The 15,983-nt window shown below is 56.1% G+C and overlaps 3 protein-coding genes across 3 annotated transcripts; 1 reads left to right on the forward strand and 2 right to left on the reverse strand.

Moving 5' to 3' along the window:
- Positions 1 to 1,195: 1,195 nt before the first annotated feature.
- BO70DRAFT_207527 (GMC family oxidoreductase) lies at positions 1,196 to 3,403 on the reverse strand. Its single transcript, XM_025538633.1, has one exon. The coding sequence runs from the start codon at positions 3,156 to 3,158 to the stop codon at positions 1,209 to 1,211; it is 1,950 nt and encodes a 649-aa protein (XP_025394239.1). The 5' UTR covers positions 3,159 to 3,403; the 3' UTR covers positions 1,196 to 1,208.
- Positions 3,404 to 4,312: 909 nt separating this feature from the next.
- Positions 4,313 to 6,497, reverse strand: BO70DRAFT_357000 (uncharacterized protein; the record flags this gene model as incomplete). Its single annotated transcript, XM_025541959.1, has 3 exons — positions 4,313 to 5,842; positions 5,900 to 6,209; positions 6,403 to 6,497. The coding sequence occupies 3 exons, from the start codon at positions 6,495 to 6,497 to the stop codon at positions 4,313 to 4,315; spliced, it is 1,935 nt and encodes a 644-aa protein (XP_025394240.1).
- A 7,074-nt stretch (positions 6,498 to 13,571) lies between these two features.
- On the forward strand, positions 13,572 to 15,254 carry BO70DRAFT_280808 (RING-H2 finger protein; the record flags this gene model as incomplete). Its single annotated transcript, XM_025539008.1, has 4 exons — positions 13,572 to 13,784; positions 13,841 to 14,243; positions 14,296 to 14,851; positions 14,912 to 15,254. Coding segments are annotated over 4 exons (1,515 nt in total), but the record flags the coding sequence as incomplete, so codon positions are not given.
- Between the last annotated feature and the right edge of the window lie 729 nt (positions 15,255 to 15,983).

Here is a 15,983-nt window from a genome sequence, read left to right on the forward strand (position 1 = left end):
TCTTTGAAACTATCATGCAGCAGCAGGGGCAGCTCAATCCAACGGACTACCGATGACACACACACACACACACACAGACACTTTCCACAATCCACAATCCACCGTGATCAGACAGCTCGGGTAGCTAGGATAATTCGTCCGCATCATCTCCCGTCGAGGTCTTTTCTCTTTCCTCTCCGACAAAACCCGACATACCTACCTACCTCCCTCCCTTCTTACATACCAAAATGTTGTACATTAGCGATACCGACCACGGTCTCATGATTTTTATATAGAGCAAAAAAGCAAGCAAGCGTGCGATTTAGACTTAGAACATACATACCTGTTTTGATACTTTTACCAGCTAGGGGACGAGAATTATGGGGATTTGGGATAATTGGAGTTGGAGGAGGGGGGGAAGTCTATAATATAATATATAATCAATCATCAACCGCATTCGATATTCTGATCCAGATTCAGATCCACCCAATGAATGGGTTTACAGTTTGCAGTTTGCGTTTGCAGTTTGCGTCTTGCAGTTTGCAGTTTGCGTCTTGCGTTTGTACGACCCGGGGAGTGTTTCCACGTTCCCCATCGACGCCATCCGACGCCATCGCCATCAGTCTGTAACTAGCCTGTAGTTAATCTGCTCTCTGTTTCTCCACACTAAAGTGATTGGCGAGCGGGGCGGGCGGGTCGCGAACCGACCGATCGGTCGGTCGGTCGGTCGGTTCAAAGTGTTGGGGGGCCACTCGCAAGTCTGGCTGGACTCGTTCCAAATCCATACTATTTATTGTTTTCTTGTTCCTCCTCCTCCTCCTCTTCTTTGATTCTAATCTTCCGAACCGAACCAAACCAACTTTCTTATCGACAACTTCCGTACCCCGCACTCTGTACTCCGTATTCCGTAGCTCGAGTGCTATAAATGAATGAGGTATAGTTTGTTATCGATTTCTGTGTGTTGACGCTATATCATGATATATATATATATAGTATATATACTGATATGGATAAACTGCCGAATCTAACAAAAATATATAATCGATGATGATGCTAATTCTAATCCTACGCCAGATTGATATATCAATCGAGTATTCTACTCTCTTCTTGTACCGATCAGATCAGCGACAGTCCCGCCCGTGTGAAACCCTGGTGTTTCGTGTTTCGTGTTTCGAGTTGACGGCAATACTAAAGTATAACTGAAGTACTACCAACCAACCTAACCACCATCACCCCTCTACAGCTTCCCCCCTCGCCCTCGCCTTTAAAATCACCTCCGCCGCCTTCTCCCCAACCAGATACGTCGAAACGGCCGTAAACGTACCAGGGATCCTCGGAAAAACCGACGCATCGACAACCCTCACCCCGCTCACCCCCCTGACCCTAAACTGGCCATCCAGGACGGCCATCTCATCGCCCTCGCCCCCGATCGCACACGAGCAAGAAGCATGATGCCCCCACGCCGTATCCCTTATATACTTCCTGATCATCTCCCGTCCCGTTACCTCCCTCCCGGGCAACCTCTCGGTCGCCGGAACCTTCTGCTCCGCGAACGCCCTCCTCGCGACAGCGACGGCCTCTTCCAGCGCCTCCTCATCGCCTTCCCACCCGTCGCTTCCGGTGTCGAAATAATTGAATAGGATCTCGGGGACGTCAAGCGGGTCAGCGGATCTGAGTCGCACCACGCCGGCGCGATTGCGCGGATGCGCTTTGAGGACGGACCAGGTGAAGATGTTGTGTTGTTGGGTGACGTTGTGGCTGAAGCGGGGGAAGTAGCCCCGGAAATCGATGAGGCCGCCGAAGATGAACACGTCGTAGGCGTTGTCGGTCGCGGCGGCGCTTTTGTACAGCATGGCTGCGCCGAAGCCGGTCGTGGAGTAGATCCCGCGGTGGGAGATGGGGAGGGAGGCGGAGAGCCAGCGGTCGAGGCAGGGGTCGTGCAAGGGGGTGAAGGTGCAGGGGGCGAGGATCTTGAAGTCGGAGGGGAGAGAGGATTGGACGGCGATTTCGTATTGGTCTTGCAGGTTGTGCCCGACGCCGGGGAGGTGGGCTATGAGGGGGATATTGTGAGTGAGGAGGTCGGGGGCCGGGCCGATGCCGCTGAGGAGGAGGAGTTGGGGGGTGTTGAAGACGCCGGCGGAGAGGATGATTTCGTGGGTGGCTGTTGCGGTGCCGGGGGTGCCGGGGGTGTCGGGGGTTCCGGGAGAGAGGGGGCTGGCGCGGTAGAGGTGTTTGCCGTCGAGGAAGGCCACGCCCGTGGCGCGCGGGGGTGAGATGGACGAGTCGAAGAGGAGTTTGGTGGCGTGGCAGTTGGTGCGGAGGGTGAGCGGGAATTTCCGGGAGCCGTTGGGATGGACGGCGGAGGCGACGGCGACGAGCAGCTCGCGCGATCCCGTGCGGCGGCCGTCGGCGGTCGACAGCGGGATCTGGTAGTAGCCCGGGTCGGTGTCGCGCGCGACGCTGTCGGCGTTGGCGTCGCCCAGCACCAGCGAGGCCAGGTTTTGTGCGGTCTGGTTGCCAAAGGCGCGCGCTCCGCCGACGAGCAGGCTGAGGAACTGCGGGTCTTTGAGGACGAGGTTGATCGGCGCGGTTTGCGTCGAGAGCCAGCCAGTGTAGCCGTGGCCCGCGGCCCCGGGCCCCAGGTAGTGGTTGTCTTCCAGCCGGGTGAAGTATTGGCGCATGTGGTCAGGCGCCCACGAGGGGTCGTTGGTCAGGTTGGCGATGTATTCGAAGTCGGTCCGGTGCGGGTACATCGAGATCAGCGCGTGGTGGGCCGTGCATCCGCCCAGGGCGCCGGCGCGCGGGTACAGGATGCCTTTCATGGTGGAGCCCCGTGGGGGGTGCAGGCCTGTGTAGTCTTCGCCGGACGGGGTCGTGTACGTGGTTTTGAAGTCCAGGGCTTGTCGCGCCTCGTCGGCGTAGTGTCGCACGAAGAAGTTCCATACCATCGTGGGGTCTTCGGAGGCGCGTGCGGCGTATCCCGGCACGCTGTAGTTGGGGTTCAGGCCTGGGTCGTCGCCCGATTCGATCACCAGGGTTTTGTGCCCGGCCAGAGCGAGGCGTGCGGCTACGGGTCCGCCCCCGGCGCCGGAGCCCACCACGATGTATTCGTAGCCGGTGAGATCGACGGCGGTGACGAGGGTGCAGGTGGATAGGAGGAGGTGCAGGAGGAGGTGCATCGTGGGGGGTGTGGACGGGTCGGGTGATGGCGGGATGGTTGCATGGTGAGAGGCATGTCTGTCTGATCAGGTGGAGAGAGGGTTCGGAATCTTATAGGAATGGAATCGGGCTGCGAATGACATGTGGTTGTCCATGAAGCGATGTCCGGACATGTCATGAGGATGAGATAACCGCCTGTATGACCTTGCCAAGTCGACTGTGGCAGATTGACTGGCCGTCGAGGGATTGGGTCGGTCATTGGACTCGAATGTCGAGGCAGGAGAAGACCCGATTGCGTGGATGAGGGTGTACAAGATGTGGGACAGGTGATGGGCCAGTGTCCAATATACCCCAGGAGCAGTGATGACAGTGACCTGGCTGGAGACGAGGGTTGGATTTCAGCTGCAGATGTCCCTCTGGTCTGCACAGCCATAGGGTTACGTCTCTCCCGTGACAGAGCACCAGTGAGGCGTTCACCCTGCTTAGTATGGTGTGAAAGACTGGGTATCCATGAACTGGCTCTGGCTAGTTCATTCTGGGGCATGGCTCTTTCTGAGACCGCAGGCTTGCACACCTATGATTAAAAACGGATTAATTATGCTCCAGTCATCTGTGTATCCACGTCTTAAGTGTAGCACTGCTTTGACAGAAGTACTCACAGATAGTAAGTATCAACAAACTCGTTCCCTTAATACTGCCAAACACTGTAGCCTTATATAGAAGATGGAAAATAATAGTCAGTATTCTAAGAGCCATCGCAGTTACCGACATCACAGGAAGAACTAAAGATTGCAAGATCAGCACAGTATGAGGGCGTCTTCTTCAGGGTGGGTCATACCACGTGAGGACCGAAAACCTAATCCCGCCCAACAGTGCCTGAGGAACAGACGAAACAAGGCAACGATCATATATGCATTCCACTCCGCAGATGGTACTATTACAAATGTACAAAGAAATCCCAGCTCCTTCCTACTCAACCGAGAGGGCCTACCGCCACCCCAACGAAACAACAAGAAACAGAGTTACTGAAGAAATGCGGCACCGGGTATGTCTCTTGCCAACCATGTTATATTCAAAGATCCCAGCCTGCGCGTAATTCTATGATGACCCGAATTTTCACCCGAAAACAACCTGTAACGCAAATGGAGTATCGCTTCGTCTGCAATGCGCTGTATTATGCATTCATCATGACAACCCCCACGTCGGGGCTCAGTGCCGATTCGGCCGCCGCGGGCTCGTCCGTCTGGTTCGATTCCCTCAGAATCAGCTGGCTCTGTGACGTCTTCGCCAGCGTCTCCACCAGCGCGCTCGGTCGGCCAGCGACGGTGAACAGGACCTTGAGCAACACGCTCCGGCTCTCCCCGCCATCCGGCATCAACATGGTCGGGTGACGGGTGTGTCTGAGGATCCTGTCCAGCAATTCGCGGATGTGCGCGTCGGTCGATGCATCTTGGATGACGTCCAACCCGTGGATCACGCAGACCAAAAGCGGCGGGGCGAAGTAAAGCATTATATCGATCAGCGACAGCACCTCCTTCCATGACGTGAGCGTGCCGTTCAGCGGCTTGAATCGCTCCGGGCTCATATCGCAGCCGGGGTGGCTTTCGACGACCGGGGGCAGATATTCTATCAGCTGGCGGATCAGACTGTACGCAAGGGCGATGAGGTGTTGCTCGAACGTCCATTCCTTCCCTCGGTCGGTGGAGCGGTTGCAGAAGTGTGACACGACCGGCAGTCGAGCCTCGCGAGCCTGGTTGGCGTAGCACGTCGACACAAGAAGCACTGGACTGGGGTATGCCGTGCTGGGAGGGCCTCCGACGGCGAGCACCTGCGAGTGCGCGTCCGTCGCCCATTGCTTCAACGAGGTCATCACATTGTATTCCGCCTCCACCGGCACGTCGGCTTCAAGATCGGGCATTTGATCGCCACAATCAAAGAAATCTTCAAGATGCCGGGACGCAAGCTGTAGTTCCACGCGCGTGTACTTGTGCTTGTGCCCCTCACCAATCAGGTTAAACCTGTCTGTGCCTTGCAACGCGTTTACTGTTAGCTCCTCAAGCAGTTCGGACCATGCGAACCTGGCTTCCCTACCTGATTCCTGTGAAGCAATGGTAGTCAAACAGGCAATACCACTGTTCTGCTGGGGCACCGAGCGTAGCTGTTTGCTCGCGGCGTCGAGCAGCTTCGTCAGAAGCACATCTCTCTCCTCTACGAGCCTGTCGCGTTCTGCCACGTCGTGATGGATTTCCCAGAGCAACTGGCGTGTGAGGGCATTCTGCGCGGCGAATCGGCGGTCCATCCGTTGCTGGCCCACCTGGCTGAGTCGGGCCTGTTCGAAGAGATGCAAGTACCGATCGGCCGTCATCTCGCACAAGCTGTCACATTCGGCGCCGTCCAGATCCATGCCGTCGCCCAGGGCGCACATCATATATTTCGCGCTGCGTTGGATATTGCTAACGAGATTTTGGAAAACTCCATACGGGTCGTGCTTCGGACTCTTGAGCAGTCCACACCTGGCCTTCCTCACATACCAATCCATCCACTCCCCGAGGAAGAAAAATACGAGTGCGTAGAAACGCGCAATTGAGTTGATTGAGTCTCTTGAGAATTGTAGTTGATCCGGTGCGGACGAATAAACGGACTTGTTGATTTGGGCGAGCGCGTTGATCAAGCCTCCCATGAGCCTCGGATAGCCTGCGGATGCCTGGCACGGGGTTTAGCCATCACGGCGGGGACGGAGGGGCGCACACGCTTCGCTTACCTTGAGAAGAGACTGCAGGACGCCGTAGAAGATGGAGCGGTAGAGGTCGTTTTTCGGAAGGGCCTTCAAGAAGTCGGCATGGGCGCCCAGGGTGGATCGAAAGTAGTCGTAATGGTCCCTGGACTCCAGTTGTCCAGCGCTGGAAGGCCAGACCGGGTTGATGGTGGCGATAAGATTCAAGACATCTTCGGGCCCCTGCAGGCGTTCCGAGAAATGGACCTGGTCGGTCGGCAGCAGGTTTTCCTGGAAGCGTTTCCATGACTGGGCCAATTCATTGTATTCGATGTCGAGGGTCGCAATGACGGGATTGCTGCCGAATGGTCAGCGGAGGGAGCACGATGATCCGCGTGATCTGGCTGGCGATGGCGGAAGTCGCAAAGCACGGACGAGGGACGGAGACGGAGACGGTGTAGATCATCCGAGGGGGGGGAAGTCAAACGGACAAGGCACCGCGGACAAAACTCAAAGTCAGGGGGGCGGGAAGTCTGAAAGGGAAGACTTACGGGGACAGATGCCTCTTGTCGAAGCGTTTTTTCCAGAGACTGACGGTATCCGCCACCGACAGGCCAACGGGGCTAGCGAGGGATTGAGGGGGCATGGTGCGGGCACGCGGGGGCTGCTCTAACGGACGGCAAGGCAGGACGAGCGCGGTCTCGTCGACTGGAGCGATGGGCTCATGTCAGGGGCGGAAGGTTAGGGGGAGGACGGAGGAAGGTTAACACAGAGACGGGTCGACCATTCAGCGCGAGGGGGAGATGGGATTGGAAGTGGAATGGAGGAGTGGAAGTGGAGATGGGGGTGGAGGTTGAAGGTGAGATCGGGATTGGGATTGGGATTCAGATTGAGATTGGAATTGAAATTGAGATCTATAGTGGTGATAGCGGTGGTAGGAGCAGGAGCGAGTAGCAGCAGTGGCAGTGGCAGTGGCAGTGGACCAGCTGGGGCGGTGGGTTGCTGGTTCTTTGTCGCCAGTTCCAGGCCTCGGGCTCCTGGACAGGATTCAAGGACAGTTGGGGAATGTTTGTCGACTAGACCCTCGTGGAGCGCATTTTGGTCGCTTTTGAACTGGCGGGTGGTCCCGCACGGGAAAATGGGAGTGGATGGTCTGGGGTTGGAAAAGAAGGGGAAGGGAAGGGAGGAGAAGGAAGGGTGGAGGTGAAGGTGGAGGTGGTGGAGGTGGAGATGGAGAGAGAGAGAGAGAGAGAGAGAGAGCGAGAGCGAGGCGGCGAGGAAGGAGAAGGAGCGAGAGAGGAAGTTGGAAGTGGAAGTGGAAGTGAGCGAGAGAGCGAGAGAGCGAGAAAACATCCCCAGAGGGAAGGGAAAAAGTACTACTGCTGCTGCTGCTGCTGCTATTACTACGAGAAGGAGAGAGAGTGTGCCGAACAACCAGCCCGTGAGTGCAGAAGGGGTCTTTGTTTTTATTCGCCCTGGAGGCCGTGTGTTTTTTTATTTTTATTTTTTCGAAAGTGTTTTTTCCTCTTTAATAGATATATTTCCCCTTTCCCATTAGGGGAGGACAATGGGGAATTAATTATTTACTGGGGGACTCTGCATTGTGAACTCAGCAGCCAGGTCCAGAGGGACTGGAATTACCCATCATTTTAAGCTTCTCTGGGGGTCGTCAGAGAGCGACAGAGAGGCGACACAGAAGGGAGGGAGTATCCAACCATTCCGGATCCTACTGCCTGTTGCGACCTTCTGATCCGTCGTAAATAAAATACACGATGGGAGGAGGGTACAGTAACTTCAGTCATGCTTCCCCCTATCCCACAGGCAGGCGCTCTGGTGGATAATAAGGTAAGTATGATACGGGGATGTACTGTATCTGACCGGGTTCCCCAATCCATCCATCCCTCCATCCCTCAGCTCCTCTTCCTTTCTCCTCCTCCCTCCCCCCCCCCCCTCCACTCTCCTCGCTCCACTCCCCTCCCATCCATCCCATCCACCCAGTCATCCAACCCACCCATCCATTTCAAACTCTTCAGTCATCCCGTTCGATGGGAGCCTCGGCCTCTGGGGGGATGACCAGGCGGACCCCCCCCTCAGCAGGGAAGCTGGCACGCCTCCCTGGCCCGCACCCACCAATGGCCGCCCACGCCGCCCGGGGGCCCGCGGTCGAGGCCCTCGAATGGAAGCGGGGATGCGTCGCGGGAGAACTCTTCCAGCCCTTCGCCGCCTATCAGCGGCCCGGCTAATTTTGGTCCGGCCTGCGATGGCGTTCCCTTGCCTGTCGCCCTTTTTCGGGGCGTACGGATAACGTATCCAGTTAGCGTCAGTACCTAGTAGTAAAAAAAAAAGTACTCCGTAGGTAGGGTAGGATTAAGTCTCCCGCCCGCGAATGTTAATAATAACTAATTCAATCCAATTCATATATCCATATTAAATCCGACCGAATACCTCGCGCGGTTAGGTTGCGGTTGCGGATATTTAGGCCATGCGCCTGGAGACAAGGTTGCGCTGATTAGATAGATACAGCTTCACAACAAACATGCTACTACTTCTGCACTGTCACTGCTACTGCTACTGTCTCCCCCACTGACGGGACACACGATTCCAGACAAGCCGGACTGACACTACTTTCTCTAACTACTATTAGGTCCTATTATTTAACATCCATACCCCAAACTCGAACAACTAATTAACGGCGCCTGGGACTTTTCTCTTTCTTTCGTCCTGCTTTTTCTCTCCTATTTCCCACATCGGTCTCATCCATCAACACATACACACACACACGCGCGCGCGAACACACAGACATGAATGATCAACAAATCGGCAATCTGGCATTCGCAATCGCTCCATCTGACAGTCACCACTCACCTAGCTGTGGCCACCATCCCATCCCAGCCGATCGGGCTCATTCCCTTCCCCTCCCTGCCTATCAATCAGACCACCCATCCCAACCTAAATCCCATGCGACACGCACATCCATCCCTTTCTGGATTTCTGTCCTCCGTACACTCCCTCCCTTCACTCCACTCTTATGGCCTTTCGTAGTACGGAGTACTACCACCTAAGTAAGGTAGATCTATTCGAGATACATGCAGATACATATATACATGGGCACGGCGTACTCAGGTACAAGTCGACCTATGAGGTATGTTCAGGGAGTAGTAGATGTAGAATCCAACACATAACTACTACTTACTGCCTTGGGTAACCAAAGGTGACTAGTTACCGGTAGGTGCCGGTAGATAACTAGCAGGTCGGTATATACAGCCACACAGCCACAGCCACAAACCCAAATCACCACCACCACCACCATCATCACAACAAAAGTAACAATCACCACCACCACCACCACCTACGTAAATAAAGATCTTCACGTCCACGGAAATCTTCCACGGAGATTGGTGGCTGCGCTTTCCGGTGATAATAGGTACCTACCAGGCAGACCCTATCTACCACTTGACCATCAACGGGGATGGAGAAGGATTTGCAGATAGACAGATACACAGACAGATAGACAGTCGCTCGGTGTTGGTGTTTCCTTCATCCCCTATCCTTTCCCTCATTCTGCATCTGTTCATCCCCCTATCCTATCCTATCCCTCATCCTACATCTGTATCTCCCTCCCCCTACCAACCCAATGGAAGTATGTAAACAGCCAAAAAGACAGTGAGATGGCTTGGTGGATCATTATGGATAACCTGGCACCCCCAAACCTAAACCTACCTAAACCACAGTGACATGCATATACATCCACATATACATCCACATCCACGCACGCATCCACGCACACGCACACGCACACGCACACGATCCTCCAAGCTACCTACCTCCCTCCCTTCCCCCCTTCCCAAGCCGCCAGCAGCCAGCAGCCAGGCTACCTACAACCACCCATCCAACCAACCTACCCACTGACTACCTACCTACCCACCAACCAACCCACTAACCAGCCAGACGGACAACAAAACAGTTACCCGACTTCTTTCTTCTTACCAGTACTCCGTAGACTATCTACGTAGATACTATCTAGATTTGGGGGGGGGGGGGGAGGGAAAAGGATGGCCAATGAATGGATGGATGAATGAATGGATGGATGAATGAATGGATGGATGAATGGATGGATGCATGGATGGAAGGAAGGAAGGAAGGACGACACACGGACCAAGTGTTGCTGTCACGGGCCCACGGACAGGTCGAGACCCCGAGGCTCCCGCCAATGGGGGCCGCTGCAGAACGCCTTCTGGGCCTTGGGCTGAAGCTCTTTACTGTTCTTGGGCAGTGGGTGGGTGAGTGAGTGGACAAGGTAAGAAAGGGCCTGACGGGCTGACGGGCTGACGGGCCTGCCTGATTGATGGCGGCTTTGATCGGTTGTAGCCGTGGTTGAATGGTTTTTTCTCGGGCTTTGTTCTGGGTGCTGGGTGCTGGGTGCTGGGTTCTGTTTGGATGGGGTGGCTGGAGGGTTTAGGGCTCGAGTGGTGGTGGTGGTGGTGGTGGTGGTGAGTGATGGAGATATCTATTTTATTTATCTATCTGCTTACTTAAGGATGTATGGTGGACTACCTACAGTAGGGATCTAGATGTATGTCTATCTAGCTATCTACTATCAGGATCGGGAGATCAATCAGAAAGAGACGCTCGAACGTCGTTAATGGTCCAAGTGATGCCCCTAATAATACCGTTGTGATATAGATGGCCCGGCCGGAGGAATAGGTCGTGGACAGACGGGTGAGTGGTCTGCGACCTACCTAGTAAATACTTACTGGCAATACATCGGCACACTGCCCACCCTCCTGACCATCGCCACTACTATCTACGGCCCAGGTACGATGACAACAGAACCCAACAGGTCCATTGTGGAGGAGCAACAGCAGCAGCAGCAGCAGCAGCAGCTGGAGGATCACTGGGTTGGTACAGCGATGGGGCACGACAGATCGGACCCTCAGCTAGCCATGACCGATTGGGAGCTGCCCCTGAGCATCGCGAACATGTCAGTTTCACTTTGCATGCAGGGTGTGTCCTCGGGATTTAACGGGTACCCAGTTGCCTACTTGCATGCTAATGCCAGTCAGTACTCCGTACTTACGGAGACTGACTACCTACCTACCTACCTACCGAAGAACTTCGCGGCCGCCCGGAGTACTTCGGTAGGGGTAGGGTTAGGGGCAGGGGCAGGGGTCTGGGTCTTAATTTACTCAGTTTCCCGAGAGCCTTCAGCAGCTCGCTCATGAATCACATTATGCTTTGTTGCCTCCGCATAGCTGGTCGGGGGCGCACCCGCGCATAATTAGCACCGACCTCGACACGCGACCCAGTAGGGTGCCATGCAAAAAGAAAAAAAAACGGACAGGTCATGTCACTGTCACTGTCGCTGTCTCTGTCTGTCTGCCTGCCTGCCTGCCCTGCTTGTCTGGCCGCCCGCCCGCCCTGCCAAACTATCATCCTCCTGGATCGAACGCGACTCCACCCACCGAGGCGAGGCCGCGATCTGACTGCCTGAGGGATCGCCCGGTGAGCCACATTGTCAATATTCCTCCAGGATGCCAAAGCTTAGTCTCCAGGGCGACATGGATGTCACAGGCGGCAGTGGGTAGAGGGTGGTACATGTCACACGGCGTTCGGGTGTAGCGAGGTCGCCAGAGCAGGGCGACCGGTGTCTAGACCATGGCGGGTGGAGGAGGCCAGCGTCGTCGCTGCATCAGTGCATCGACCGGCTCAGGATGACAGGATCGGAAAAGGTTGGTTAGTGTTGGGGGGGTCTTGGGGGAGATTCATTCAACGATCCACGTCCGATCGGCCTAACCATAGCTTATTCCGGCCGCGCAAGTGACTCGGCCGGGCCCTAAGCTCGTAGCCCTAGGGACCCGTCCCAAACGGGCTAATGCCAGCATGGATAAAGTTGTGCGGCGTTATGCTGACTCGGCGGCTGTCACGAATCAGTGACACCGACCGACGGACGGTCCCCCATCTTCGCGCCTCACCTTTCCGACGCCAGAGTTCCAGACACCGGCGGGTGCAGATGATAAGCCGGGCGTCCGATGCCGGAGTCCGTAGGGGCAATCTACTTTACTGCGTCCACTGTACGGTCGGAGTCGTCCCCACCCGGGGATTGCAACGACTGGATGAGGACTCGTCGAGGCTCTGGAGGGAGATGCAGAGGCAGAGGCAGAGGCAGAGGCAGAGGCAGAGGCAGAGGCAGAACGGTCGACGATTTATTATCTCGTAGATTTTCTATTTTTCTTCCCCCGTATTATTACCTTCTCCTTTGTCAGTAGTGGTGGTGTGGTGTATTCGACCACCACGACTGGATGAAGGGAGACCACGTTGGAGTGACAAGGGAAAAGCAATCAATTCCTGTCCGGCCGCGCGGTCCATGCGCCCGCCAGAAAGGGTGGCCTGCACTCCCACTCCCACTCCCGCGGGCCAAACAGCTTTATACTGGTGGTGGTGGTGCACGGCGACAAGGTTCAATGGATGATGCAAGGCCATGTCTGATGCCATTGGCATGTCTGCTGTCCGTCGACCACTCGGTAAATCGGGGTAATCGGGGTGATCGGGGTAGTTTGTCTGCACATCCATGGAAAGTCAAATCTGTTCAGTCGGTCATTGATTCATGATTCATCCATTGATGCATTGATGCATTGATCCCGACTGCAAATTGGGACCAGCCAAGGATCGGCGGTTGCCCAGGACTCCGTATCCAATATCCATCCAATGTCCATCGCATCCCCCCGCACCCTACTGACTGATGGGAGAGGGAGGGTTGGAAGTAATCCGTTCATGTTATTATCAGTCTCCGTCTCAGTCTGCGTCTCAGACTCGGTCTACTCGGTCTACTCCGTCTCAGCATGATGACCGGCTTATCAGAGCGATCCTTGCGTGCCAGCCCGGCCCACCTCCTCCGCCTGCTGCCTCAAGTATCTGCAGGCAATCAGAGGCGCTGAATAATCCAGCGCCCACCGGCATCGCCCCGGCGATCCATGGATCTCCCAGAATCCCACCGGCTCGACAACAACTCTGCCTTCCCCAATCCACCGGCTGCCAACTCGTATTCGCTTGCCCACTGCCCCCAGGAGAGTCTCAGTGGTATCAGCAGAACCACCACCACCACCACCGCAGAAGTAACGTTTGGCTTTGGCTTCATCAGCAGCAGCATCAGCAGGATATATTAATAGTAGCGAAACGAGGACATCATCATCACTCCGTTGTTGTCTGTCTGTCTGTCTGTCTGTCTGCCGGATCCCTCGGCTGTCCTGCTCACCAGCCATCCGCCAACCTCCTCCACCGGTGGGTTGGTCCCCTACTATCTATTCCCATTGCAGCCAGTTCAGCCCGTCTATCGCGGTGGAGATCGATCCCCTCCAGCTTCCAGTCCATTCGAATTCTTCGTCACCATCATCATTCAAGAAATCGTCCCGGTCGCATCCATCCATCCTGCTGTAGCCGCCGGACATCGCCCGACCTGCAACGGAGTGATATCATCCCGGGGCTCACTGGGTCGCTGAGGGAGAAAGAAAGGATCGTCGCCCATCCCCCCCCCCCCCATACTCTCTTCTTCTTCTGATATTCCCCTCCCCGTAAGCCTCGTCGTCACTGTGGGGAAGTCCGTCCGCCGTCCGCCGTCCAGCTTCATCAACTGGGCGACGCGCCGATGGGTCCTCCCCGTTTCCAACTTTCTTCTTCTCCCTTCTTTGCTCCCTTCCTTGCGTCCGCCCCTCTCCTCTCGCTCGCTCTCCTCGCCCTCCTCCTCCTCCTCCTACCCCTCGCCTCTGCAGTCGACACGGCGGGCTGGACCGTGCGGCCATCCAACAACTCGGCGGATCTGTCCTGGACCGCGGGCCTCCGCTTCCATCTGAACAGCTCCCAGGTGCTGTTGCCCGCCTCCAGCAGCCTCGCCCCGTTGACCCCGGACCTGGTCGATCTCGATCAGACTGAGCTTGCCGTGAGTCCGCCGCCCCGTCCCTGCCTCACTCTCGCCCAACTGACCATCCTCTCTAGCGATACCGCGTGCGTGGGAGCTTGGTTGACGTCGACGCCACCAACTCGGTCTCGCTGAGCAGCCAGGACATCGCCGTTATCAGCTGCGATCCCGCCGCCTACTCCGGGAATTTAGATGCCAGTGCCACCCTGAGCAACGTCCTGACCGCGCAGCAGCAAGCCATTGCCGTGGTCCTGTACAGCGCCACCTCCGTTTTCTGCAACTACACCTCCGACGACCCCTCCGCCAACCGCTACATCAACGTCTTCTCCCTGGTCAACCCGACCCTCACCGGCAGTGTCCAGTCGCAGCTCAGCGCGCCCGGCAACGGATCCACCGTCATCGCGGCCAACACCAACATGTCCTCCATCGGCAGCACCCCGCTGTCCACAAGCAACGAGTCGAACGGCAGCCCGAACACAGGTAGGCCTCTCACCAACGGACCCGGATCTCGCGCGGAAAGCTGACTGACCAGGCACAGCGATGATCATCCTGTACAGCATCACCGGCATCATCACGGCGCTGTTCCTCGCCATCATCGTCACGGGTGCCGTGCGCGCCCACCGGCACCCGGAGCGTTACGGACCACGGTACACCGCCGGACGACCGCGCCAAAGTCGAGCGCGAGGCATCGCCCGGGCCATGCTCGACACCATCCCGATCGTCAAGTTCGGGGACGCCACCCACGAGGGCAAGCCCGAGCCCAAGGGCGATGTCGAGATGGGCGAGGCGTCGGAGGAGCAGCCGGCCCACGAGATCCGGGAGGGCGAGACCGCAGCCACCACCACCACCACCATCGCTCCCTCGACAGAGCAGCAACACCACCCTGATCACTCTGAGACGTCCAACCCGACCGAGTCGAATGACGCCGACAATGAACCCCCCACCGACCACCCGAACTTCGCCTGTCCGATCTGCACGGACGACTTCATCAAGGGCCAGGACATGCGCGTGCTTCCGTGCAACCACCAGTTCCACCCGGAGTGTATCGATCCCTGGCTAGTGAACGTGTCGGGCACGTGTCCTCTCTGGTATGTCACCACCCACCTATCCATCCATCCAATCACAAACATCCGTGCTAACCAAACCAGTCGAATCGACCTCAACCCCCTCCCCCAAGAAGGCGACGAGCACGACCTGGCAGACGGCCACCACGGACCGACCGCGGAGGGCGCCCCCGAACCCGCGGCCGAGGGCAGCCACCACCGCCACCGCCGCTTCAGCAGCTACCTGCAAAGCACGCTGAACGAGCGGCGCATGCGCGACGCCAGCGTCGAGGAGCGACTGCTCGCGCTGCGCATCGTCCGGCAACAGGCGACCGCCGACCCCAACCCCGACAACACCGGCGACTCGCCCGACGAGCGCCTCCGTCGGCGGAGTCGGTTGACGGCGCGTTTGCGCGAGCGGTTCCGCGTGCGCACGCGATCCCACGGCGCGCCTGCCGAGACAGACACAGCAGCAGCAGCCGAAGAAGAAACGCCGCCTGCATGATCAACCTCCCCCCCCAACAACACTTTTTCCTTTTCACTGCCACTACCCCTACTATTACTCCGGTTCTCTCTTATCCTTTTCAACTCCATGCATATGCATCGGCGCCGTTCATGATTCCTGTGTTATATTGAGTGAGAGTGAGTGAGTGAGTGAGTCGGCTGAGTACATACATATGATGCTTCATGATTCCGATGCATGCATGCGTGCGTGCTTGCTACTTCTACGACATGAGACACATGACATACTATCTACCTACATACATACATACATACTACAGTTGGCCTGGCCGCCGGCGTTTGAGTTTCCCGTTTTCTTCCTGTTGATTTTGTTTATGTGATGTGATGTGGGATATGATTAACGTGATGTTTGATGATGGATGTTTATATACTTTTTTTTTATTTGCTGGAGAGTCCTGGCGTTGTGGATGGGTGGAAAATCGGTTGTATATATTTATTCATTTATTTATATGGCTTTTTTTTATGAGTATCATACTGTCATGTCGTATCATAAATTGATGGGATTTTTTGAAGTGCTGGGTTGGATGTAGTGATGTAGTGGTGAGTGTATGTAGTGTATGTAGTGTATGTAGTGTATGTAGTGTATGTAGTGTATGTAGTGTATGTAGTGTAGTAGATGGATTGGATTGGATTAGATTGGGCTGTACTTTGGGGA

The sequence above is a fragment of the Aspergillus heteromorphus genome (assembly GCF_003184545.1).
Source record: "Aspergillus heteromorphus CBS 117.55 chromosome Unknown BO70scaffold_66, whole genome shotgun sequence".
NCBI classification, from domain to species: Eukaryota; Fungi; Ascomycota; class Eurotiomycetes; order Eurotiales; family Aspergillaceae; genus Aspergillus; species Aspergillus heteromorphus.

Excerpts from the sequence above, each read along its gene's own strand:
- BO70DRAFT_207527 (XM_025538633.1), bottom strand. The coding sequence starts at position 3,158 with ATGCACCTCCTCCTGCACCTCCTCCTATCCACCTGCACCCTCGTCACC.